A 25,226-nucleotide genomic window follows, 5' to 3' on the forward strand; every position below is an offset into this window, starting at 1 on the left:
GATCCAAAAGCCAACCTGCAATTACACATAAGAGCCTGATCCTCACTTCTTGAATTCTACAAGAAGCTGAAGACATGGCTTGTTGAGTAGTCCACTAGGCCTTAGGTTTGGCTAGGCTCACACCTGCTCAGCACCCGGATACCTTCTAAGACAGTAGCACTAAATTCAAACGTGAACAGCAGTTCGAGCAACTGCTCCCACTCGCTAGATTTGTTGGTTTTGTGCTTATGTTAACCCCAAATTACTCTTAATTATGTCAGTGGCTACAAAGACTAACACAGAATACTGAAATTACTCAAATTACCTTGGTTTAATGAAAATAACTCCCATGGTTATATATTTCATTATGTGCCAAACTTGCCTCAATTCATATCTTATATTCTAATGAATGATAAATGAGTATAAAGGAAACCTATACTTTTTTTAAATGTGCCCTAGATACAGAGTTTAGCAATAGTGGGTTTTTGTACAATTCGGAATTTAGTGTTACTTATACTATCATGTGATTCTGTGGACATTTTGCAAAAAGAGTTTCTTCTTGCACATTTGCATAGAATTGGAAGCCAAAATGGGGAGATATGCAATTAATAATAGGAAATGTTCAATATGTTCTGTGTTCCCACATTTGTCCCAACAAAAGCAGTCCCCTACTTGTTTAAGTGGGCTTATCGTCTTTGACACAATAGACTCCAAAACACAATATGAAGAGATCTGCTTTTCACTAGGGGTGGGTGAAAAATTCTGCCCCGCTAGCGAACTTTTGCGCACTCTGCGCTCCAGGTCTGGCAAAACTCTGCAAACTGCTGCGTTTTATCTCGTGCCCGGCTCTGAAACATTAGGTTGGCGAGTGCGAGCGATAATTTGCATACCCTAGTGCAATTTTCAAGCCCTAGAATTCCTCCCAGCGAGATTTCTCAAAGTGGGTGGTTGCGGCAGGTTGCTACCATTCGGGTTGAGAAAGCTGAGGCTCTAGTAGAAAATCTACTGAAGCGGCAGAAAGAAGCAGCTCCCTCTGGTGCGCCACATGATGCTGCTCTTGCTAATTTCACAGTGCAGAACAAGCTTGCTGAAGTTATAGGTAACTTCAAGGAGTGGAACTCCATGAGTTCCGCCCACCCCTAATTTTCACTGGCTGAATTGATCCTTTTTGGCGATGTGGTTAGCTGCAGTAATTAGGCCTGGGCTCAGCCACCACCAAGTTAAACCTAATAAACCCAGACTTTTCTGAAAACTAGACACCCATGAGAGTCCAGGGGAACATGACTTGCATGCATCCCGCTGAGCTTTCTTACCCACAATGCCCTTCAACCCTTTGTCTACAGCGATACAGGGTCCAGTGGGACCATGCATGTTTGTCTTCATATTGTTGGCAATAGTGCAAATGCCCATGTAAGTTACATCTAGTTTTGAACTCAGCTTAACTATGGCAGTTCCTTTGTCTCCAGCTCTTGGGTGTGGATCCAGCTGCTTAGGAGAGACTTAGTAAACAACATTTCCTGGTCTGTATCTCTCTGCTTGCCTATGAGACATCTCCATGGAAGGCATCAGCACCTGGTTGGAACCTACTCTTCAGACTCAGACCAACTTGAGTCAGGAATATGTTATATTTACACTTTAAGTATTTGATCCTCGATAATGGTCCCACACATTTTAAGGGAGAGAGGGAAGACACTACCACAGGAATCAAATTATGGCCATAAAGTCTCTCAAAACAAACAAAAACAGTTTCAGGTCAAGTGGCCTTTTATACATTGTGGTACTGAAAATTCTGGACCAGTGTCATAAACATCGTCGTATCATAACGATTTTGGTATCAGCAGACCGTGAATGGCTAGTATACTATTCACAAGCATTTTCGTCATATTCGAGTGGCGAAATCACCCTGAAATTAGAGATTCCGTCCTGAACCCTCGGGTTCCATTTTGTGTACGGCAGCCATTTTGTGATTGCCCTCACATAGGCCGATGACTAAGGCCAAAAACGAGTCTGAAGGACACGTACACCTTTGCTGACTTCTGTGTGACCTGGACAAGCTGACTCCACTGCCTGAAGCCAAACCTGTTCGGTCAGTTCCTCTCCCAGTGGCCGATCGAGATAGTATCAAGGCACAGCATACCATAAACCTTTCATCGCACACAAACCACGCCCAATCTTACACACACCTGTCTCTGTTCCTTACTTTATGACCTGCTTTACGAGGAGGAGGTGCCCGTTTTTATTAGAGGTCCGTCGATATCTGATGAAAAATGTTGGGCCTTGCCGGGTAATTTATTGTGGGCTGGACAAACTGAAAATAAGCTTGTCATCATGATTCTGCTTTTTCTTTGTAGTGAAAATATGTGAATGGTCAACTGTAAAATAAGGAATGTTTGCCTGAAGCATAATATTTTGTATAAAAAGAGAAGGCTGGCTTTGTAAGATTGAGCAGTCTCCTGAGAATATACACCGTGTTGTACTTCTAGGATACCTGTTACTGGCTGCAGCCAATAAATACGATCCTTGACTTCACCTAGAAGACTCTGTGTTTCTGTAGTCTGAAACAGGAAGGACTCGAAGTCGTAGGGTGTGTCCCTGGCACCACTGGGTGTTCTAAAAACCCAGTACTTCAACATATACAAACAACAAGATTTATCATAATACACACTATTTTGCCCTGATGGACTGTATCAAAGCAGCAAAGGAATTCAAAACAATAAGAAGTGTTGGCTGCCTCTGGCCTAGTGCTGAAAACAACTTTCTCAGATGGCACTGTCTATGTCAAGACATGGTCAAACTGTGAATAACTAGGAACAGTTTGAAAGGTTAAATAGCCACTGCACAGCTAATATGTTTTGTCAGGAAAAAAAGAGTTTTGATGAGGCTTTATAATGCTTGCTGTAGCTAGTAAATCTATTACATGCATTTAATAATTTCTTCTCCCTGATTATACCAGCTGATAGTGATACTCTTGGTTGTGACTCGGCCTAAGACATTTAATTTCTATTAATTGATTCATCTTTCTGTTTTTTGGCAGATTGCTTCTATGCTTTTTCTTTGTAGTGAAAATATGTGAATGGTCAACTGTAAAATAAGGAATGTTTGCCTGAAGCATAATATTTTGTATAAAAAGAGAAGGCTGGCTTTGTAAGATTGAGCAGTCTCCTGAGAATATACACCGTGTTGTACTTCTAGGATACCTGTTACTGGCTGCAGCCAATAAATACGATCCTTGACTTCACCTAGAAGACTCTGTGTTTCTGTAGTCTGAAACAGGAAGGACTCGAAGTCGTAGGGTGTGTCCCTGGCACCACTGGGTGTTCTAAAAACCCAGTACTTCAGTTGGCGCCCAACGTAGGGCGATTTCAGCGGTACCGGTCCAAGCCAGAGGTTCGTGAGGAGCTTCGTGTGAAAATTCTGGAGGAAGGCCACCACTTCATCGACCCCTGCATGTCGACGTGGTCCGAAAATCTTTGCTGCGAGGTTCCCAACTTCCCGACGGCTACAAAGGACTGCTGCCCTGACTATCGCCCTGTTTTGGACCCTTGACGATTTGTAGAGCGAAACGATAGACGAGTCTTCTGGTGACGTCATCGATACCTCAGTTAAGTATAAGTGGAGCGTCTCCCAGTCCTTAGTTTGGTTCTTAGTTTGGGTATCCCCTTGGGATCTTTGATTTGGAACTTGCAAGTACCAAAGCCGAGGGACTCGTGTATTCACAAGACTATCGTATTCGATAATCCTTTGAAGTTTGAAGCTAGACTAGAGAGCGAAGATGCCTGGTCTTAGCAGACTTGGAAATTTGTTTTGTCTTGGTTGTAATAGGGATTCCCGATTGGAACTCCAACGTATGAACTTTATGTGAAACATGGCGTAGGCACCATCACATATAATGAAGTATGGATCCGATACACCAGAAAGGATGGTGTTCTAAAATGGCCCCACTATGGTAGTTTTGACACAGACATCTTAGATAATCTGGAGGTCAAACTTTTTAAGAAGAAAGCCCGGCCGGCGTTGTTTGACTCTTTCCGCCTATGGCGTAAGGAAGCCAAATAGAAGGAAATTAAATTAGCAAAAAGAAATAGGAGAGAAAGGGGTATCTCGATAATGCAAGCTGCTACGCAGTTTAAAGATAACGAAGAGGAACAGGCAAGTGAGCAGTTGCACAGGCAACGTAAAATGGCGATCGATAAATGTTATCCAGTTTTGCCGCCTCTTCAGCAAGATGCAGCAAAAGAACTTGAAAAAGACCCCCTAATGTCTCACTTATTGAGTTCGCCACCCCCTATGCGCAGAATGCTACTGCACCTCCGCAACCTTTAGTCGTGCAACCCCCGATTGTTGTGCCCCAGGTTCTTCCACAGCCGCCAGCCCCTCTTCAGTTGGCTCCTATTCCCCTGGCGCAGCCTCCTCAAGGGCCGCCGACTTTGCTACCTGCTCTACCTGCACTTCTTACGACTTTACCTACTGCATCGACTACCTTTCCTGGTATTCCTCCTGTTACTACCTCTGCATCTGCATCTGCATCTGCCTTGCCTCATACTGCTTTTCCTTCTGTTCTCTCGTCGACTTCTCCTTCTGTTTGACAGAGAATGACTGACACTGTTGCTAGTCTTCTATATCCTCTATTTGGGGCAACAAGTATGACCCCTGTCTCAGCGCGCAAACAGTTGCGTAGTCAACTGCCTGACTCTAGAGAGCAGGAAACATTGGATTATTTGGCACATAAATGGGTTACAGACACGACAAGATATAAGCTAGAGTCTGTTATGGATGTCTTCCATCAGTGGGAAGCACCAAAGCAGAGGTACGTTTTTGATAAAATGTGCACTTTTCTTTGTGAGGATTTAGAGGAGAATGATTTGGAGCCCAATCCGCCTGAGTTGTGTCGTGTACGGTTCGAGTTTGGGAAAGGCACAATTGTGGGTTCAGATGTTAAGAAAGCAGTCGCGACATTGTTATCGTTTAGAAGTGGAACTATTTCTCAACAGTTGTTTGAGTCTGATTTTTCTGTTAAGAGGAAGGCGAGACAATATCCCATGAGAGAAGTTCCTCCGGTGTGGAAGGAAGCAACTCAGGCTGATGTTGCTAATAATATCGATGCTGTTCCAGCACACTTTCAGCGTGTTTGGGTACATGTTCCATGGAAGCGAGCCGAAGTTCTGGCCCTTAAACAGACATTACCTGACCCCCGTAAAAACCCTGCAGGGTATTACAAGGAATTATCACAGACTGCAGGCTCATGTATTATGAATTTAGCCGACATAGACATGTTGTTCGGGAATGTTGTTCCACAGCCTTTATGGGGTTTGATTCGTCATACAGATCACGCGCAAGAGTTAGGCGACACATGGGCTAATATTGGCGCTGCGAATGACAGACAGGTTGGTGGTACTAAACCTGAGCCTTTGGTAGCAGATCTCCCCGATAAGATCGTTACTTACATGAAGACTTTAATGCCTGCTATGCGAGTGAATTGGGACAAATTGTCTGCATGTAAGCAGAAGAAAGATGAGACAGTGTCTGATTTCTTCACCAGGTTTGAAGAGCCGTTTATCGACCACAGTGGTCAAGATATGAGTACAGAAGGTGGTCAACAGTTGTTCGTTGACAAGTTTGTGCATAATTTGCTTCCTGAGTTGTGTAAGAAATTGAAAGATTCAGAGAGTTCTTGGGCCGTTTCCTCTTCAGCACAGATATTGGCTACTACACAGTACTACAAAATAGGGATAAAGATGAGAAGGATAGAGCAGACAAGAAAACGAAAGAGTTAAAAACGAAGGTTCTTTTACAGCAGGCATATCCTCCTCGTGGTGGTCAGAGTAACTATCAGCAACCTCAACAGTTTCAGAGGAACTCGCAAAGGTTCGAGTACCCTCAACAGCGTGTTCCTGTAGGTCCCAATCAGTGTTCATATTGTAAAGAAGAGGGTCATTTCAAGTATAGTTGTCCTATTTTGTTACAGCGTATGAATGGTGCTTCTGGTGCAAGAGGTCGAGGTGTTCAACAAGCTCCTAGAGGTAGAGGACGTGGAAATTTGCCCCAGAATGCGCGTTTCTTTCCGCCTCAGAATTCAATGAATAGTTTTGATCAGCAGAATAACGCGTCTGGTAGGACGACTCAGTACTATGCTGATGCCTACTATGCAGAGGATGAGAATATGGAAGGTAATGATTGCTAGGACAGCCATAGACAAAGAGAGGGAGTTGTTTCAGTTCCAGTAGACCAGAGTGGACCTTACGTTGAGGTGATTCCATCAGGTGTGTCAGATCCTTTTCTGTTGGATACTGGTGCTACAAAGAGTTCTATTATGCACTCTAAACTCCCTGGCGCACCTTTGTCTGGCGAAATGAATGTTTCAGTAGGTTTTTCTGGCGCCCCGGTTAGGAACCCGATTTCTAGTCCTATGTCCCTTTCTGTTGGACCTTGTGAATTCGAAGCACCCCTTATTCTGACGACAGGTTGTGGCGAAAACTTGTTAGGATTGGCTTTGTTGAAAAGATTGTATGCAACATTGTATTGTTCTCCTTCGGGAGTACAACTTACACTGGGTAAGAAAGTGGTCTCTCCAATGTATTTGTCGAAGGATAAACTACAGACAGAATTGTCATTTCTTCCTGATATTCTTTGGGCTACTGGTCCTAATGATGTGGGTCTTTTGGAAATACCGCCATATGTTGTGACATTGAAAGCTAATGTTAAAATGCCACGCATTCCCCAATACAAGATCTCTAGTGAAGGTGAAAAAGCGTTGCTAGCGATCATTTACGATTTGATTGAAAAGGATGTAATTGAAGAGACAAGAGGCAACGTTTGTAATAGTCCTGTTCTGCCTGTTTTGAAGCGTACTGACCCTTCTCAGCCACCTGTTTACAGGTTTGTGATTGATCTTAGAGAGGTGAACAAAATCGTTGTGCCACAATTCCCAGTTGTTCCTGATATCACTGCCCTATTGACTATGATTCCAGCTTCCGCGACTTGGTTCTCGGTGATTGACTTGAAGAATGCGTTCTTCAGCATCCCGATTGCCGAGGAGAGTAGGGATATTTTCGGCTTCAGTTTAGGAGGCCGAAGCTTCCGCTTCAAACGCGCTCCCCAGGGCTACTGTGAAAGTCCATCGATATATAGTCAAGCTTTAAAAACACAGCTTGATACGATTGTTTTACCTGATGGTGCTACCCTTATTCAGTACGTTGATGATTTGCTTGTTGCTGCAGATACTGAGGAAATCTGTAAAGAAGCCACGTTGTCATTGTTGCGTCATTTGTCTGAGTTACACCACAAAGTGTCCCTTTCAAAATTGCAATATTGTCGACAAGAAGTGACCTACTTAGGTCATCTCTTATCGAAGGAGGGAAGGAAACTGACCCAGGCAATTGCAAAATTGAGTGTGCCAATGACACAGAGAGAAGTACGTGCTTTCTTGGGCATTACATCCTATTGCAGACAATGGATACCAAATTTTTATCTGCTGGCCAAAGCTTTGGTAGCATTGACTTGTAAAGATACACCGAATCCCCTTCCATGGTCTGAAGATTGTCAGAAAAGTTTTTCCGAATTGCGTGATGCATTGTGTTCGGCTCCTGTGTTGGGTACCCCCGACTACAGTAAGCCTTTTACACAGTATGTCCATGAGAAGGAAGGTTGTGCATTGTCAGTGTTGACACAGTCTTTTGGGGACAAGCAACGTCCATGCGCGTATTTTTCGTCGACTTTGGACCCGGTAGCTAGAGCGTTGCCGAGTTGCTTGAGAGCCACAGCGGCAGCAGCAGTTTCTATTCGCCAGTCTGCTGGTTTAGTAATGAATAATATGTTGATTGTAATGGTTCCACATGCAGTGGACATTTTGTTAAACAGGACCAAGACACAGCACTTAACTAGTGCTCGATTGGCAGGTTACGAGTTGACACTTTTAGCGAGTCATGTGCACATAAAAAGATGCAACACATTGAATCCAGCTACGTCAGGGGCGTCACTGGGGTTGGTGTCACCCGGTGCGGGTAACTCATGGTGTCACCCTCATGACTTACCGTATGGACCACCTCTGTCGGAAATGTACGGCGCTAGGTACTGTCTTACTCCCTCTCTCTCTCTCTGTCTAGCTCCCTCTCACTGTCTTACTCCCTCTAGCTCCCTCTGGTTCCCTCTCTCTCTGTCTTACTCCCTCTAGCTCCCTCTCTCTCTGTCTTACTCCCTCTAGCTCCCTCTCCCTCTGTCTTACTCCCTCTAGCTCCCTCTCTCTGTCTTGCTCCCTCTAGCTCCCTCTCTTACTCCTTCTAGCTTCCTCTCTCTCTGTCTTACTCCCTCTTGCTCTCTCTCTCTCTGTCTTGCTCCCTCTAGCTCCCTCTCTGTTTTACTCCTTCTAGCTCCCTCTCTCTCTCGGTCTTGCTCCCTCTAGCTCCCTCTCTCTCTCTTACTCCCTCTAGCTTCCTCTCTCTCTGTCTTACTCCCTCTAGCCCCCTCTCTTCTACTCCCTCTTGCTCCCTCTCTCTCTCTTACTCCCTCTAGCCCCCTCTCTCTCTGTCTTGCTCCCTCTAGCTCTCTCTCTCTCTGTCTTACTCCCTCTAGCTCTCTCACTCGGTCTTGCTCCCTCTAGCTCCCTCTCTCTCTCTTACTCCCTCTAGTTCCCTCTCTGTCTAGCGCCCTCTAGCTCACTCTCTCTCTGTCTTACTCCCTCTAGCTCCCTCTCTCCGCCTAGTTCCCTCTCTCTCTGTCTTGCTCCCTCTAGCTCCCTCTGTCTCCCTTTCTGTCTTACTCCCTCTAGCTCCCTCTTTCTCTGTCTTACTCCCTCTAGCTCCCTCTCTCTTACTCCCTCTAGCCCCCTCTCTCTCTGTCTTGCTCCCTCTAGCTCTCTCTCTCTCTCTGTCTTACTCCCTCTAGCTCTCTCACTCGGTCTTGCTCCCTCTAGCTCCCTCTAGCTCCCTCTCTCTCTCTTACTCCCTCTAGTTCCCTCTCTGTCTAGCGCCCTCTAGCTCACTCTCTCTCTGTCTTACTCCCTCTAGCTCCCTCTCTCTGTCTAGCTCCCTCTCTCTCTGTCTTGCTCCCTCTAGCTCCCTCTGTCTCCCTCTCTGTCTTACTCCCTCTAGCTCCCTCTCTTTCTGTCTTACTCCCTCTAGCTCCCTCTCTCTCTGTCTTACTCCCTCTAGCTCCCTCTCTCTGTCTAGCTCCCTCTAGCTCCCTCTCTCCCTCTCTTACTCCCTCTAGCTCCCTCTCCCTCTGTCTTGCTCCCTCTAGCTCCCTCTCTCTCTATCTTAATCCCTCTAGCTCCCTCTCTCTGTCTAGCTCCCTCTCTCCCTGTCTTACTCCCTCTAGCTCCCTCTGTCTCCCGCTCTGTCTTACTCCCTCTAGCTCCCTCTCTCTCACTCCCTCTAGCGCCCTCTCTCTCTGTCTTACTCCCTCCAGCTCCCTCTCTCTCTGTCTTACTCCCTCTAGCTCCCTCTCTCTGTCTAGCTCCCTCTCTCTCTGTCTTACTTCCTCTAGCTACCTCTGTCTCCCTCCCTCTGTCTTACTTTCTCTAGCTCCCTCTCTCTCTGTCTTTCTTACTCTAGCTCCCTCTCTCTCTGTCTTTCTCACTCTAGCTCCCTCTCTCTGTCTTACTCCCTCTAGCTCCCTCTCTCTCTCTGTCTTACCCCCTTTATCCCCCTCTCTCCCTGTCTTACTCTTTCTAGCTCCCTCTCTCTCTTTGTTACTCCCTCTTGCTCCCTCTCTCTCTTTCTTGCTCTCTCTAGCTCCCTCTCTCTATATTACTCCCTCTAGCTCCCTCTGTCTCCCTCTCTCTCTTACTCCATCTGTCTTCGCTGGATTTGTATAAACAAGAGTGCGAGCAACAGGTGGCACTGTAGTGAAGAGCAAGCTGAAATTTGGAACTGGTTCACTGGAATACTGAAGACTGTGCAAGATACTGCAAAATAGGAAACCATGCACCCTCAGATGAGCTAGGCTGCTATACAGTTGCCTTGTGAGCAAAGAAAATGTAGTCAAGCATTGCAGATCTCCTGCGAGACGCTGGCGAGTGTGAACAGCATGAGGAACAAGCTTGCACAGGGAGCGACAGTAAAGGTGAGAGCAGAGGCGAGGCTGCAGTGCTGATTGGTGTCACCCCATGTGTTGGTGTCAACCGGTGCGGGCCGCACCCCCCTAGTGACGCCACTGAGCTACGTTGTTGCCGATTGTAGCTGAAGCAGATGTTTCTGAACAGCATGATTGCTTTCTTAAGACAGAGGAAGAAACGAAAGGGAGAGTAGATCTCAAAGACACTCCTCTTGCGAAGTGTGATGGTACCTTATGGGTGGATGGTTCATGCTTCAAGCTTCCGAATGGTGATACGACTGCGGCATATGCTGTAACGACTTTGCATACGATTGTTGAAGCTGCACGTATCCCACATAATTCAGCTCAAGCAGCAGAGTTGATTGCACTTACTTGTGTTATCAAAAGGTATGAAAGTGACCATATATACTGACAGCCAGTATGCATTTGGTGTGGCCCATAGTTTTGGACAATTGTGGAAAGAACTTGGGTTCCTGACTTCGCATGTAGCTAAGATACAGCATGGTCAGTTGGTGAATGAGCTTCTTGAGTCACTGACTTTGCCCTTACAAGTTGAATTGTGAAATGCAGTGCACACAAGAAGGTTACTGATGGTGTTTGTCGTGGCAATGCATTTGCTGATGAAATTGCAAAAGAAACAGCAAGGGATGTGATGAGTCGAATGTATGTTGCAGGCCCTGCAAGATGGATTGGTGACGTGGGAATGTGTGAAGACACGATAGAGAGTGTGAACTCTATTCAAGCTGAAGCTACAGAGAAAGAATTGAGTGTGTGGAGAGAGAGTACGGGTAAAATGGATGCAAATGGTTGTTTGGTTGAATTGTCAGAGCATCAGCGATGGTTGTTACCCGATGCGTACGTGCTTGCAGTGGTTACAATGGCCCATGGAATGGCTCACATCAGTGTGAAAGGGATTTGTAAGTTGCTGGCTCCAGTATGGCAAAATGCTGGAATTCTTAAGTATGCAGAGAATGTGGTCAAAAATTGCATGGTGTGTATGAAATACAATCCTGGTAGGGGAACCCCAACTCCAGCTGGTCATTTTGCGCCTCCAACGTATCCGTTCGAGGCTTTGTAGCTAGATTTCATCCACATGGAAAGGTGCAACAATTTGAAATACGTACTCGTTGTTGTTTGTGCCTTTTCAAGATGGGTAGAAGCATATCCCCTGAAAGACAACACTGCCTTATCCACAGCTAAAGCCCTTGTCAAAGAATTTTTCCCTAGGTTTGGAATGCCGAGAATAGTCTGGAGTGATAATGGGAGCGAATTTGTGGGTCGAGTGATGAAGAAAGTATGTGAAGGGCTAGGTATCCAACAAAAATTCCACGCTGCAAATCACCCCCAATCAGCTGGACTAGTAGAATGCTACAATGGCACACTAAAACTGAAATTGGCCAAGATTCAAGCGAGCTCTGGTCTTAAATGGCCTGACTCTCTGCCTTTAGCACTCCTATCAACAAGAATGACTGTGCATTCGCGAGTGGGACTTAGTCCTTATGAAATCGTGTTCGGCCGTCCGGCCAACATATGGGGAGTGCCAAGGCCGACAAAATTCAGTGAAATCGAACACCCTGTACTGCTTGATTATTTGTATGAATTGACGGCTAAATTGCGTGTTTTACACCAACAGGTTCACGATACTCTGCCTCAGGTCTCTGAAGCTCCGGGACATACTATCGATCCTGGATCATGGGTGCTGGTCAAGAATTTCCAGCGAACAAAGAATGACCAGCCCCGTTGGACCGGCCCCCACCTAGTTCTTCTCTCAACGAGATCAGCCGTTCGAGTGGAAGGAAAGAAAAACTGGATCCACGGCGTACACTGCAAGAGGGTCCCTTTGCCTCTGCCGTATGACCGGTGGGTCCAGGAGGGTGTTGCTGACTCTGAGACTGGGACTGTGCCTCATTTTCTGCCTTTCAGTGATGCACGTGTAAAAGGAACAATTTCTAAACGAGAAAGTGACAATCTTTTGCAAGAAGCTGTGCCACCATCAATTCGATTGGACACTACTGAGCCTGAACTCCTGTTTCAGGACCAGACATTACCTGGGAAAAGACGTTATAACCTGAGGCCGAGAACTATGGACAAATAAAAAAAAAAAAATTTCTTTGCTATTTTTGAAAGTGCAGCTCTCTCATCTGAGAAACTTTTTATTTTTGTTTTTCGAACCACCATCCGGGTTCAGCTGTAGGGTCGCGGTTGCCGAAGTCTTTGGAATGCAGCCGAAGACGTTAGAACGACGGTTCTGGTTGGTCTAAGGGAGTTGCCCTGGACTGACAGAAGCATTCCTTAGCATAGAACACCCTACCATCGCGAGCAGCAATTAGAGAGGATGGAGTTTTTCGAGATGGAGAGACCTGCCAAAGAAATTAACTTTAAAGCTAAAATTTGTAGAATGATGACCAAGAAACACTTTTTGATATTATGCATTTTTATGTTGTTTAGTGTAATGATGTTTTTAATAGGATATGTTTTATTCTCTTTTCCAGTGACATTTGCACCCACTACGCAGCCCATACCTCCTCCTACTGTTTCCTTGCATTCTTTTCACCCTTTACCTGAACATGAGTCCGTTAGGAGATTAGAGTTCGTTAATAACTCCTTCATTCAGCTTTTGCACCAACACCAATTAGTAGTGAACACAACTAACTGCTGGGTGTGTGGTCTTATGCCTCATACTACTGATAAAGGTATCCCTTACCTGGTCCTGCCTTTCAGCCATAATGGTTCTGTGTGGGCATACAGAACGATGTTCATTTATGCACATGAAGTCCACCCCCTACGTTCTGTAAAAGACAATCCAAAGAATAGTGCTCTAGTTAAGGGTATAGTAGATATGATTAGGGAAGATACTTCCTATGAGACTATCCCGAGAGATGAGACACTAGCATATATTGGATGGAACGTGACCGGATATGGAGTTACTCTGAGTGAGAACCAGCGAGCAAAGAGTTCCTCCCCGATTTGGATTGTACCCCATCAGGGTCACCTATGTCTGCAAGGTAATGGCAAGAATCCCAGAGCTCAGTTAGGGAAGAGCATCTGCACTGAGACATATGTTTTTGCGTCTCAGACTTCCGCTTCGTTCTTAGCAGCTAAAAGTACCTATTTCATCTGCCATGATAGAGCCTATACATGGTTGCCACCTGACTTTTCGGGCACATGTTTTGTTTCGTTCCTGTTGCCTCCCACCTACACAGCTGCGGCAGATTACCATAAGACAAGGATAGTTAGAGGTGTCTTCAGTAAAGAAGACACTGCAGGACAAGAATTTGGAGACTTCTTTAAGGGTTTTCTGCCGTTTTGGGGACCTATGGTTAACAGCAGGAACATAAGGCAATTGACGAGGGTGGTTGAATCCACCGTAGTTGAAACTGCCGGTGCCCTTAGTAACTTGACTGCTGAGCTCCAGTCGGATCGTCTTATGACTCTTCAGAACAGGGTCACGTTAGACGTCATACTTGCAGACCGAGGTGGGGTATGTAAAGGGGTCCAATCGAGTTGCTGTGTTTTCATTCCAGATAACGCTCCAACAGTGTACCAGGCCATCTCCAAACTACATAAGATCTCTGAATCTATTCATGTGGATAAAGGAGATTGGTCGTTGATGGGATGGTTCTGGGAACTGATATCCGCCTGGGGATGGTAGATTCTGATGGTCATTGGGATGATCTTAGCCATTCTTTTCCTGCTCTGTCTGTGCGTACAGTGTGCTCCCGCAATATGTGGCCTCTGTGCTAGATCGTGTGTAAGGAAACCTGTATCGAGGGACGAGCTAAGTAATAGGATGATGCTACAGCAACATCTCAATGACTTTATGAATATAGACCTGGACTCAGATTAGCGTGAGTATAGGTTATTGCCTATGTAAGGGCAAAAGTAGGGTCTGTGGTACTGAAAATTCTGGACCCGTGTCATAAACATTGTCGTATCATAACGATTTTGGTATCAGCAGACCGAGAATGGCTAGTATACTATTCACAAGCATTTTCGTCATATTCGAGTGACAAAATCACCCTGAAATTAGAGATTCCGTCCTGAAACCTCGGGTTCCATTTTGTGTACGGCAGCCATTTTGTGATTGCCCTCACATAGGCCGATGACTAAGGCCAAAAACGAGTCTGAAGGACACGTACACCTTTGCTGACTTCTGTGTGACCTGGGCAAGCTGACTCCACTGCCTGAAGCCAAACCTGTTCGGTCAGTTCCTCTCCCAGTGACCGATCGAGATAGTATCAAGGCACAGCATACCATAAACCTTTCATCGGACACAAACCACGCCCAATCTTACACACACCTGTCTCTGTTCCTTACTTTATGACCTGCTTTACGAGGAGGAGGTGCCCGTTTTTATTAGGGGTCCGTCGATATCTGATGAAAAATGTTGGGCCTTGCCGGGTAATTTATTGTGGGCTGGACAAACTGAAAATAAGCTTGTCATCATGATTCTGCTTTTTCTTTGTAGTGAAAATATGTGAATGGTCAACTGTAAAATAAGGAATGTTTGCCTGAAGCATAATATTTTGTATAAAAAGAGAAGGCTGGCTTTGTAAGATTGAGCAGTCTCCTGAGAATATACACTGTGTTGTACTTCTAGGATACCTGTTACTGGCTGCAGCCAATAAATACGATCTTTGACTTCACCTAGAAGACTCTGTGTTTCTGTAGTCTGAAACAGGAAGGACTCGAAGTCGTAGGGTGTGTCCCTGGCACCACTGGGTGTTCTAAAAACCCAGTACTTCAACATATACAAACAACAAGATTTATCATAATACACACTATTTTGCCCTGATGGACTGTATCAAAGCAGCAAAGGAATTCAAAACAATAAGAAGTGTTGGCTGCCTCTGGCCTAGTGCTGAAAACAACTTTCTCAGATGGCACTGTCTATGTCAAGACATGGTCAAACTGTGAATAACTAGGAACAGTTTGAAAGGTTAAATAGCCACTGCACAGCTAATATGTTTTGTCAGGAAAAAAAGAGTTTTGATGAGGCTTTATAATGCTTGCTGTAGCTAGTAAATCTATTACATGCATTTAATAATTTCTTCTCCCTGATTATACCAGCTGATAGTGATACTCTTGGTTGTGACTTGGCCTAAGACATTTAATTTCTATTAATTGATTCATCTTTCTGTTTTTTGGCAGATTGCTTCTATTTTTGGATGTATTTGCTACGACTCATTTTCGAATGTCAGCTTCTGATTGCTACCAATCTATTATCATTTGTATCACTATTACTTATACTATGTACTTCATTTACCTCTTTATAACAATAAAATTCTTTTGAAATGAAAAAAAAAAAAAGATTCTTCTCAGAGTGAGGATTCAACTGCCCATGGTCAACACTACAGAAAATACCCATGGGAAAAATGTACTGAGGAACATATTACTGAGGCTAGCCTGGCATATACAGGCTATTTTAAATATGAATTGAAGCAACAATTGAGCTATGCAAAAGCATTTTTGAGAGACTTAGAGCCTGACTTTGACGGATGGATTACTCTGTCATGTGACAGATATCCTGCAATCCTGCATGCCATGGCATAAAAAGCACTTGTAATATGGTTGAACTTTAAAGCAGGCCCTCAATGCACAATGTTGATGAAATGTTTTCAGTATGGGTGAGTTTTGCACACTCCACCTTATGCTTGTGATCTGGAGTTCTGGCAAAACTCTGCAAACCACCAAGCAGCAGAGTTTGTTCTCGCACACAGCTCACCAACAGTAACTTGGCAAGCGAGAATCGGCATTCTTTAGCAGGATTTTCAGGTGCTAGGACAGCACCCACAGAACCTTTGGGTCATGGGCGGTCATAGACAGTCACGACCGTTTGCACTGAGAAAGCTGCAACTAAAATAGAAAATCTACTCGAGTGCAGTGCAGACAAAGCGCCTGTCATTAAAAACCTGCAGAAGCAGTGTGGCCAGCCAATTCTGCTTGCTCACGGAACCCCATGGATTCTCGTAGGGTGTTCATGGAAATCCGCAGAGTGGCGCTCACCCCTAGTGTTCAGTTTCTCATCCCTGTGCATGGTGTACAAAGGTATTTACCCTAGCGTAAATGGTATCCCAATAATTGTGCTCTAATGAGTTATTAAGGTCTTTCTCCATTTGCCTTTGATAGACCTAGCTTTACTGAGGGGGCCGGATGTTATACCATAATTTCAGGAGAATCAATGCTATATTTTTGGGAGTGAATGTAGGAATTTTTCAAAGACTGTGAACGACCATGTGGATACCTCCTTTCTGTAGAACTGTGTGACTCAATGCCTAAGTTGCAGGTAATTATATCACTCTCTGGATTTGGTAAGTGGAGAGAGATAAATAATGTTTATTTAGACCATAGTCTTTAAAACCATACACAGCTTTTGGATCCTCATAGTGATAACATAATAAAAGACACATTTAATTTTAACACAATTTACAAAAATATAAATCCATAAAATTCTCATCCATAAATTCTCACTTTTGGGAGGACATTTAAAAAAGTTTTAAAATCAACATCCCTCTTTTAATTTCTCCTTTATAAAGTCCTGTATTGCTTTCAGGAACTTCCCCAAAGTGATTGTAATATCTAGGGATGGCATATCCATAAGGAGACAAGCCGCTTTAGCACGTGAATTCCCCTTATATTTATAAATATTGGACGTAAAAATACTTTCCATATCGCTAAAATCAATGTGCAATCAAGCAGTATGTGCAAAATATCATTTCTTACTCCTATGCCACATTTACAAATACCATCCATTTGGATCAATGCTGCTTTTATTTTTCCTTCAGACTTCCAAGGGTTAATACCCACACGAACCCGTAGGATTTCGTATCTTAGCCATCTTTTCTCCCTCAAATAGGCAAGGTCTTGTGATCTAAAGTATTGGAGCCCTTGTTCTCGTAGCATTCTCTTAGTAAAGACTGCCCAGGGATGGCTGCGAAACGCTCAAATTAAGATGCGCAGCTACGGTCTGGAGGGTTTTCCCAACATCCTGTGCCCAACCAAGGCTGCTCGTTAAGATTTCCTCTCTGCACCATGTTGAAACCTTTTGCACGCCATCTGGCTCCTGGCGTTTCCAGAATCCAGGGGCATTTGGGTCTTTACATTCCAGGCTATTAGTCCTACCTCCATTCTGATTGCTTGAATCATGGTACTATTTGGTAAAGACAGCAGCATTTTAAAAATCTTTCCTTCTTCACGATCCCACACCCTTTTGCCACTCAAATAAAGCACTTCTGCACCATACAGTACTTGCGGGGGATCATAGTTTCAAATGCCTTTAACATGGGTCTATGTGGCATGTCGCCGTATTCTTTGTTACATTTTTTCAGACCGCAGACTGACGAAAAGGCTTTTGCAGGTTGTGCCTCCAAGTGAGTATCCCACTTCAGTGCACTATCAAACCAAAGGCCTAGGTATTTATATTTGCTTACAATTTCTAATTTATCTTGTCCTTAAAACCAATTAACATTTTTATTTTTAACTCTCTTCCCAAATCGTAAGACCTTTGTTTTTTCCATGTTTACATTTAAAAACGTTTTATCACAGTAATTTTTAAAGACATTTAATTTTCTTTGGAGTCCCATTACGGTTTGGTCAAGGATCACAAGGTCATCGGCGTATAAAAGACAGGGCACTTTTTTTCTGTCAATACGCGGACTTGCACTTTTTTCAATTTCTAGCACTGCGGGGAGATCTGCTAGAAAAATTGAAAAAAGCAGGGGTGCCAACACGCACCCTTGTCTAAGACCGTTCTTTACAGGTATTTTATGAGTTAGTGACCCCTTCGTATCTCTAATGACCTGGGCCCAGTTGTCACTGTGTAACTCTTTTAAAATGCTCAATATACCATTCGGTATTCCATAATTTTCCAGGATTTCCCATAGGCTATTACGATCCACAGAATCGAAAGCCGCCCTGAAATCAACAAAGCAGCAAAACAGTTTGCCATTTTGCTGGATTTCCTGGCCAATGCCCACAGGGCAAAGCAATGATCTATTGTGGAGTGACCTTCTTTAAACCCTTCTTGTTCAACTGGTACAATAGATCCCTGGTCTACTCAATCTTTTAATTTACCTAATAGTATTTTCGCAAAGATCTTTTCTCCTATATCTAACAGGTTAATGAGTCTGTAATTTTTAAGGGCATATACATCCCCTTTCTTGTGAATCGGCCTAATTATTGCACCCTTCCACTTTGTGGGAATCTTGCCTAGTTCTAAGATTACTAAAAACATCTTGGAGAACAATTCTGCCCACCAGGACTGGTTTGAATTTATTATCAGGCCTGGGAGGTTGTCTGGGCCTGCTACTCTTGTTAAGTTCAAAGTTCTTATTGTACTAGGAACAATATTCTCCCCATGCCCCCTCTTCCACGACACAATTCATTGTGGCAACAGAAGATTATGTCGCTGATTTTATTAGCATCCAGAACTGATGAATATTCTTAGATTCTATTGCCTCCAATAATTTTCCCCAGCATAATTCTTTGTGGACCCTTTTGGCATTATGGATAAGTGAGGTATATTCTCTCTTTAATTTGGCGAGATTTTCAGCCCTAGCCTTGTCACATTTTTTGCGTAAACTACTTTCTTCTCTCCTTAGTTCTTTTTTCTTATTTAAGCAATCTATATTAAACCAATTTCCTTGTTTGGCCTGCCTCCTTTCTTTATCCTTGGGTGCCCTTACATCTATTCTTAATTATATACTGATACATTTAACTACTTGGTCTATTTTGTCAACATATCATAATATAATAAGTCTTGGCCGCTCACACATCCTAACTTAACATTTTGTTGCAGACTAGTTAACCTTTCTATAAATATATCCGATAGCAGGGTAGTTATCCGCTTCGGATATTCCATCTCTTGTAAGCTGACTTTGTCACAAGCAACCTGGGGGGATATTACCAACTCTAATTTTATTAGGTTATGGTCACTACATTCTGAAGGGCTAATCCTAAAATCTGATACTAATTCAAAGTTCCATGCTAGCATAAAAACATAATCAATAGGGCAATTTTGAGTCCCATATTTAATAGTCCCATGACTCCCATATTTAAAAGTTTTCTTTGCCGGGCAATCTTGAGCTTTCCTGCCACTTAAGCCGAATAGACTTTTTGACGCTAGATAATTTCCCAGCTTAGCAGCATCAGTTGATATTAAATTGTCGGAAAACTCTGCTTTTTTTTATATCGTATGAATCCAAAATTTCTGTATACCAAACGTCTAACAATTTTGGGTTCAGTTTATGATTAAAATCTCCCACCAACAAAATTAAATCAGTCCCATATTTATCACATAATGAATCCAAGTCATTCTTAAACTGTCCCAATTCAATCCCATATTCTTCCTGTGAGCCCCATTGCAAATAAACATTCAAGATCAATATATTTCCATATTTTTTGTCAACAAACGTTGTCAATAACCTACAGGCCAAAAGCCACTTACATGTCACAGGTAACTGGGAAACCCTAATCACTAAGTTTGTTGACAGTAAAATCAATGAGCTACCTGCAACGCGGCCAGAGCTAGACTTTATCGCTGGACAATGGATTTGTCAAAACCCTTCAACTACGGGGAGCTCTCCACAAAGCCAGGTCTCTTGTATACAAATGATCTTGTTATTTTTCGAAAGCTTTGTTAGAAATTCCTGCTTTAACTGTGTTCTGAGACCATTTATATTCCAAGAGACCAGTTTTATGCCATGTGGCTGCCCCATTACCTATTCTACATCGCTCAGCATCCCGTTAAATTCAGTTCCCTCCGTTTGACGCTGGGAAGGGCCTGCAGGGCTTGCAATATAGCTCCAATTTTACCAGGCTTTCATCAGGTGTGAATTATTTATTACTATATTGAAGTTTTCCAAACCTTGGTCCACTTCATTTCCAGGTAGCTTCACCTGTCTTTTACCGAGGCCTGCATGGAAACGTAGGAGAGTTTTCGGTTGTGGAGCATTAGATTCTGGTACAGCCTCTTCTTGGGGCACTAGCCTAATCCCTTCTTTACGTATCTCGTTCTCTGCATTTATCACTGCAGTCTGGACCAGGTCAGAATAGAACTGTACCCTAGTAAACTCCTTGCCCTAACAGGATGCTTGAAATCCCACCTGCCGGAGATCTTTAGATCCTATTCCTTTTAAATTTGGGCAGTGGGCAAATGAGTTAAGAAGGTGGGATCTATTTAAATAGGAGCTTTTCTTCGGTTTTTTTCCCACATTTCCCAATCTCACTTTTTCAAAATAAAGCCACTTATTCCCTTTATCCTTCTCTCCTTCCAATCTACATCCCCTCGGTGGCAGTTGAGTATCATGTCTTACCCCTTCCCCCAGGCTAATACCTCAAAATAACTTATCATTAGGGGAAGTCATAAGACCAGGTGTTCTTGCTACCTTGAGAGGCAATTGGTTTATATTTTGTAGCTCCTTATCCTGGTGGTTTTGCTTCCTATTACAGTTCTCCTTTTTTACTAACATCCCTGCTGGTTCCTCTACACGTATTCTTGTCATTCCTGTTTCTCTCACTACTTTAAAAGGTTCAAACTTAGATACTTGTTCAGGAACTCCTATTCGTTCCTTAAGCTCCCTAGTAATTTTCCTTGCTCTTGTTTTCTCATTTCTTTGTACATTTCTTCCTACCATTTTTGCGCGTTTTGGCAACCCACTGGTTCTATATCCTCCACTTCTTTTTTACCAACATCAGCCTTCTTGACACATAAACTTCATGTTTGGTAGTTGATGGATCAACATCAAGGTTAACCATCCGGGGATCAACATTTCCAACCTCTTCATCCCCCTCCCTCACCGGGGCTATCAATACAGGAACCAAGACAGGTCTTAACATTGATGGCATTTGCCCCCTAATGCCATGTAGTTCTCCCTCAATTTTGAAAAAGATGCATTTTCTGAGTTTTTAAAATATCATGGTTCAACATAGTCACTTCCAGCAAACCTTGGAGTGATTTTTGTAGCATTAACATTAACTCCAACATTGAGAAAGCGGGGGTTTCTGAAGATTCCATATTTGGGTCTGAAGATTGATTTTCACCATTAATGTCGCCAATATTGTCCACATACACTGGACCCTTGGCTCCATATGAAATCGGACTATCAATTCCATTTAGTCTCCCATCTGTGGTTGGGGCTACTTCTTCATTTTTCCTTGATCCCAAGCTTTCTGCTTCATCGGGCGTCTGTGATAGCAATCGCGGAGATGAGGAAAGTTGAGGTGACATCATTGCTCCCTATATCCTACAGACTGTACCGATTGGTTAGGCAAATCTATTGAATCCACCGTGCATTCGTCACTGTTGTGCCATGTGCTTGTGCCATGCGCCGTGCCCTTCTTCACTCTAAATACAGTCAAACAAGAAAAATTCCTCCAATAACAACCTTGCAAATTAACGCAGCGGAATTGATATGAGTATGTGGTTATGTAAAGTCAAGTTCAACCACTCCTCCTGGTGGCGCCTTCCACACTATTTCCACTTCTCCTCTGCCGCACTTGGGCACACTCTCTGCTCCCCCCCTCACTTCGAACCTGCTGCGCTACCACCTCCCTGGGCAGGCGCTCAAGCAGAGACTCACGCTGCGCTCAAAATGCGCAATGTAGCGCAATATCCAGACTTCTTTCGGGGGAGGGTGGGCGGGTAACACTGGTGGCAGTAATTACAGGCAGGACGCCCTCGATTCAGTGGAGGCCAAGAAAACGATCGGTAAAGCATTCACACAACGCTCCAATTTCCCCCTGTAGCCACGCGTTGCTCCGGTCTCTGTGCTCCAGCCCCAGCTCCCTCTCCAAGCTCCGGCTCTCGGGCACGTCAGGCACGTCAGGGTCACGGAACCACCCATGCACGCAGCACAGCAACAACAGAGGCCTCTGTTGTTGATTTGGTAAGTAGTTTTGAAAAGACCGAATTTCCCTATTATGTTAGATGGAACAGAGTCAGAAAGATGCCTGAGTTTTTCATATCTGGAAAGATGCTCGGTCCAGCCTCAAGGAAAGGTCAAAGGTCCCTATGATGGGTGCCATGGGGGATGGATATGTTGTGAAACCTTTATGTCGGACAAAGTAACCCAGGTCTCTAACTTTACCTTGGTCATGGGACAGACGTACACATTCTGACACATTCGGGCACCCAGAGTAACTCTCCTATCGGACAGGTCATTAGGTTTTGGTCTACGAAATACCATATTGTGTCTGTTTTCCATAGTGTACCTTTGTAGTAGTGGTGCAGCTCTGCCAGATCCATGCCTTCCTGTCTAGGTTGTGTCATGCATGCTCATTTGTACATTTGCAGCTTTTTGCCGCCCCATTCAAAGCCCAAGCAAACGTCCTGCAGAAGTAAGCACTCACCCTTAAAGAGGGGAAGAGGCAAGGTCTAAAGCGGGCATTATGTTGCAGCTGATCCCTAAGTGGTTCAACCCCAAGACAACGTGCACTCTATGAGGTTATCTCAGGACTCACAGACTACTTCAATGCTGCTCAGCACAATTGGACTTCCGAACCTATATGTAGAATACTGCTTTACTGTATCCACCCCAAGACAACGTGCACTCTATGAGGTTATTTCAGGACTCTCGTACTACCTCAATGCTGCTCAGCACACTTGGACTTCCGAACCTATAAGTAGAATACTGCTTTATTGTATGAATCTTGCTCAAAAACTGTTGTGAAGCGCTCCGATACCCTCGGGTAAGGCTAGCGCTTTATAAAACTCCTTAATAAATAAATAAATAAAGCTGCTGTTCCAGTGTCTTGAAGCGCTCAGTGAGGGGTATCCATGAGCTACCCCAGGCCACATCTCGCCTCTGCGCAGCTTTCACCTGGTCTCCTTGGCACTGGCAGTCACCATTTTGAAGCCTCTGCTCAGCATAGCTAGGGTTAAGCCGGGTGCGCCCTGGCAGACAGCGGACTTAAAAGCTGTCTGCCTCATCACACATGGGACTGGCCAGCAGCTCTCCCGGCTCTGGGGTGATGCCTCAGCTGTCGGGTGAGCTGAGGGTTCTAGGCCCTAGCCGAAAGCTCTGTGGTCAAGTGACTGGCATTTTCTGCTCCACCTTTGCAATTTGAAATGGGCTCCAATAAGGATTCTGTAACAATGATGGCCAATTAGGGTACATTGGTCATTTTAAATGATGAGGATGTGTGTGTTGCGCTCCAGCCTGCCGTTCAACTCACCGGCTCCAGTGATCCGCGTCTGATGTGCTCAATGTCTTCTTAAACACGGTGCAAAATGATTTTAATTTGGATTCTGCTACTATTTAATGTTCTGTTACCTCAGTGGGTGTCCTGGTGCTGAAGAGGATGAAACACAGGCAAAGCCGAGGTGCTCAGAGATAAACCGCAAGTGACGAAGAAGTGGATTCAAAATTCTGACTGTGATCATTGACAAAGACCTCCTGTTCTGCCAAGAGCACCTGAAGATGGACTGATCAGCTGGACTTTGGATGCAGATCCCAGGGCCACTGCAGGAGCCAGTTTAGTTTTAGTGTTCGGGGACTGAGGAGAGAGTGGGGAGGCCCAGAGTCTACGCTGCTGTCAAATTCTAAACAAACTGGAATTTGCTAAGAAGATACTTGTGCAACACAGGATATCACGAGTGACCACAATCAAGGCAAGTTGACATGTCTGCCTTCATCACCATTCTCAAGAGAAGAGACGAAGCACCTTGTTCGAACACAAGAACATGACTGGACAAGACTCCTTCCATTCGGAATATTCTGTTTCCAACATTCTCCTCCAAGGCGCCCGGAGAGCCGCTTCTTCAGCTCCCACAAGTAGATGCTTTTCTTCCCTTCGACTACTAGAAACATGTTTAACTCTAGATTAACACCTCATTACAAACACAGGCGCACTCATAGGCCTTACCTGTGAAATCCCCATAGCGGGCGCAGGAGTATGTCCTGTCCTGAAAAAGAATAAAAGAGTGGAATAAGTTGGTCGTAGTGTATATTTAAAGGAAGGTGATTACTCTGGCCTTCATTAAACAATCGTCACTGACTCACCAACGTACATAGAATATGAATATACATTCAGGTCGACCGAGCACTCAAGTGCTGCACCTGAATACAGCCACTAGTAAACACTTTTTATTTTTTTTAATTGAAATTTCAATCTTCTCCAGCAAGCAAACTCTGCCGCAGGCCTCTCGGAGAATCACCGGGAGATGTGAAGTATTACCAGGGTGGCATCATTATTATTACTAGACAACTTCTGCACTCGGCACTATTCCCATCACCATGGTAACAAGAGTAAATCTGCAAAACCCAGAAGGGTGTGCCCATCCCACCAGCCCAGGCTTTCAACAGCACAGTTGGACCATTATATCTCCTCTAGAGTGAGAGCAAGTATGAGAGTGTGAGATTTGTGAAGCTCAGTGAGAGGAAATGTCCTGCACACTGGGCAATGCTATGGTTGTGCACAGTACCTGGCTGGCAGCAGTACCCGGTGCATGCCCACTCAGGGCATAGTCATGCACTCAGTTATGGTACATGTAGGGGGGCTATGGCACCGCTGCCTGGCTACATCAAAATCTTTATGACTTTCTGCCAGTTGGGGATTTCCATGCAGGGAAATAGTATCCACGAGAAGCAAAGATGCCAGGGATACAGTAAAAACGTGCATGCCCACTCCACTTAGTACAAACCAGTATTATGGACCAGCCTCCAAATTGTCCCTTTCCCCATTTACGATATAGAGCAGCAGTCTGCCATCGTACGTCTACATAATCCTCAGATCTCTGGCCTCCTCCATCGAGATCACTAGGGAAGGGTAGAAAGATTAGTTACTTAGTTGGAAACCCCAGTTGGAGGTATTAAATCTTAAATTTGTTCGCCTCACGGGTTGTTTATTGCATGAACAGAAGAAATCCTTGACTAAACGTATCACTCCAGCATTAAAAATTTACGAAGCCAAGGTCAATGCAGCAACCCTCTATGGAGCTGACATATGGGGCTACAAGGATTTGTCAGTTTTGATCACAGCCCAGAATAGGTTTCTACGGAACCTGGTAGGGCTTCCTCAATCCACACCCACCAAACCACTGCTTTTAGACCTAGGTTGCAGACCCTTAGATGAGATGGCACAGTTTCGATTAGTGGCACTTTGGCGTCGCCTTTGGACGACTCCAGAGCTTAGCCTCTTCGCCCGTGAGTTGGACGAGGTCAAATCATTGTGGGGTGCCCATAGAATCCCCTGGCTCA

General features: G+C 44.3%; 1 protein-coding gene across 1 annotated transcript in view; it reads right to left on the reverse strand.

The window, feature by feature from the left end:
• LOC144819257 (receptor-type tyrosine-protein phosphatase mu-like) overlaps window positions 1-25,226 on the reverse strand; it is a 643,238-nt gene that overhangs the window by 225,963 nt on the left and 392,049 nt on the right. Inside the window, exon 6 of the mRNA XM_078677226.1 lies at window positions 23,893-23,932. Coding sequence (XP_078533352.1) covers window positions 23,893-23,932 — 40 coding nt within the window. The remainder of the gene's footprint in view (window positions 1-23,892; window positions 23,933-25,226) is intronic.

This window comes from Lissotriton helveticus, chromosome 2_1 (genome assembly GCF_964261635.1).
Source record: "Lissotriton helveticus chromosome 2_1, aLisHel1.1, whole genome shotgun sequence".
Taxonomy (NCBI): domain Eukaryota; kingdom Metazoa; phylum Chordata; class Amphibia; order Caudata; family Salamandridae; genus Lissotriton; species Lissotriton helveticus.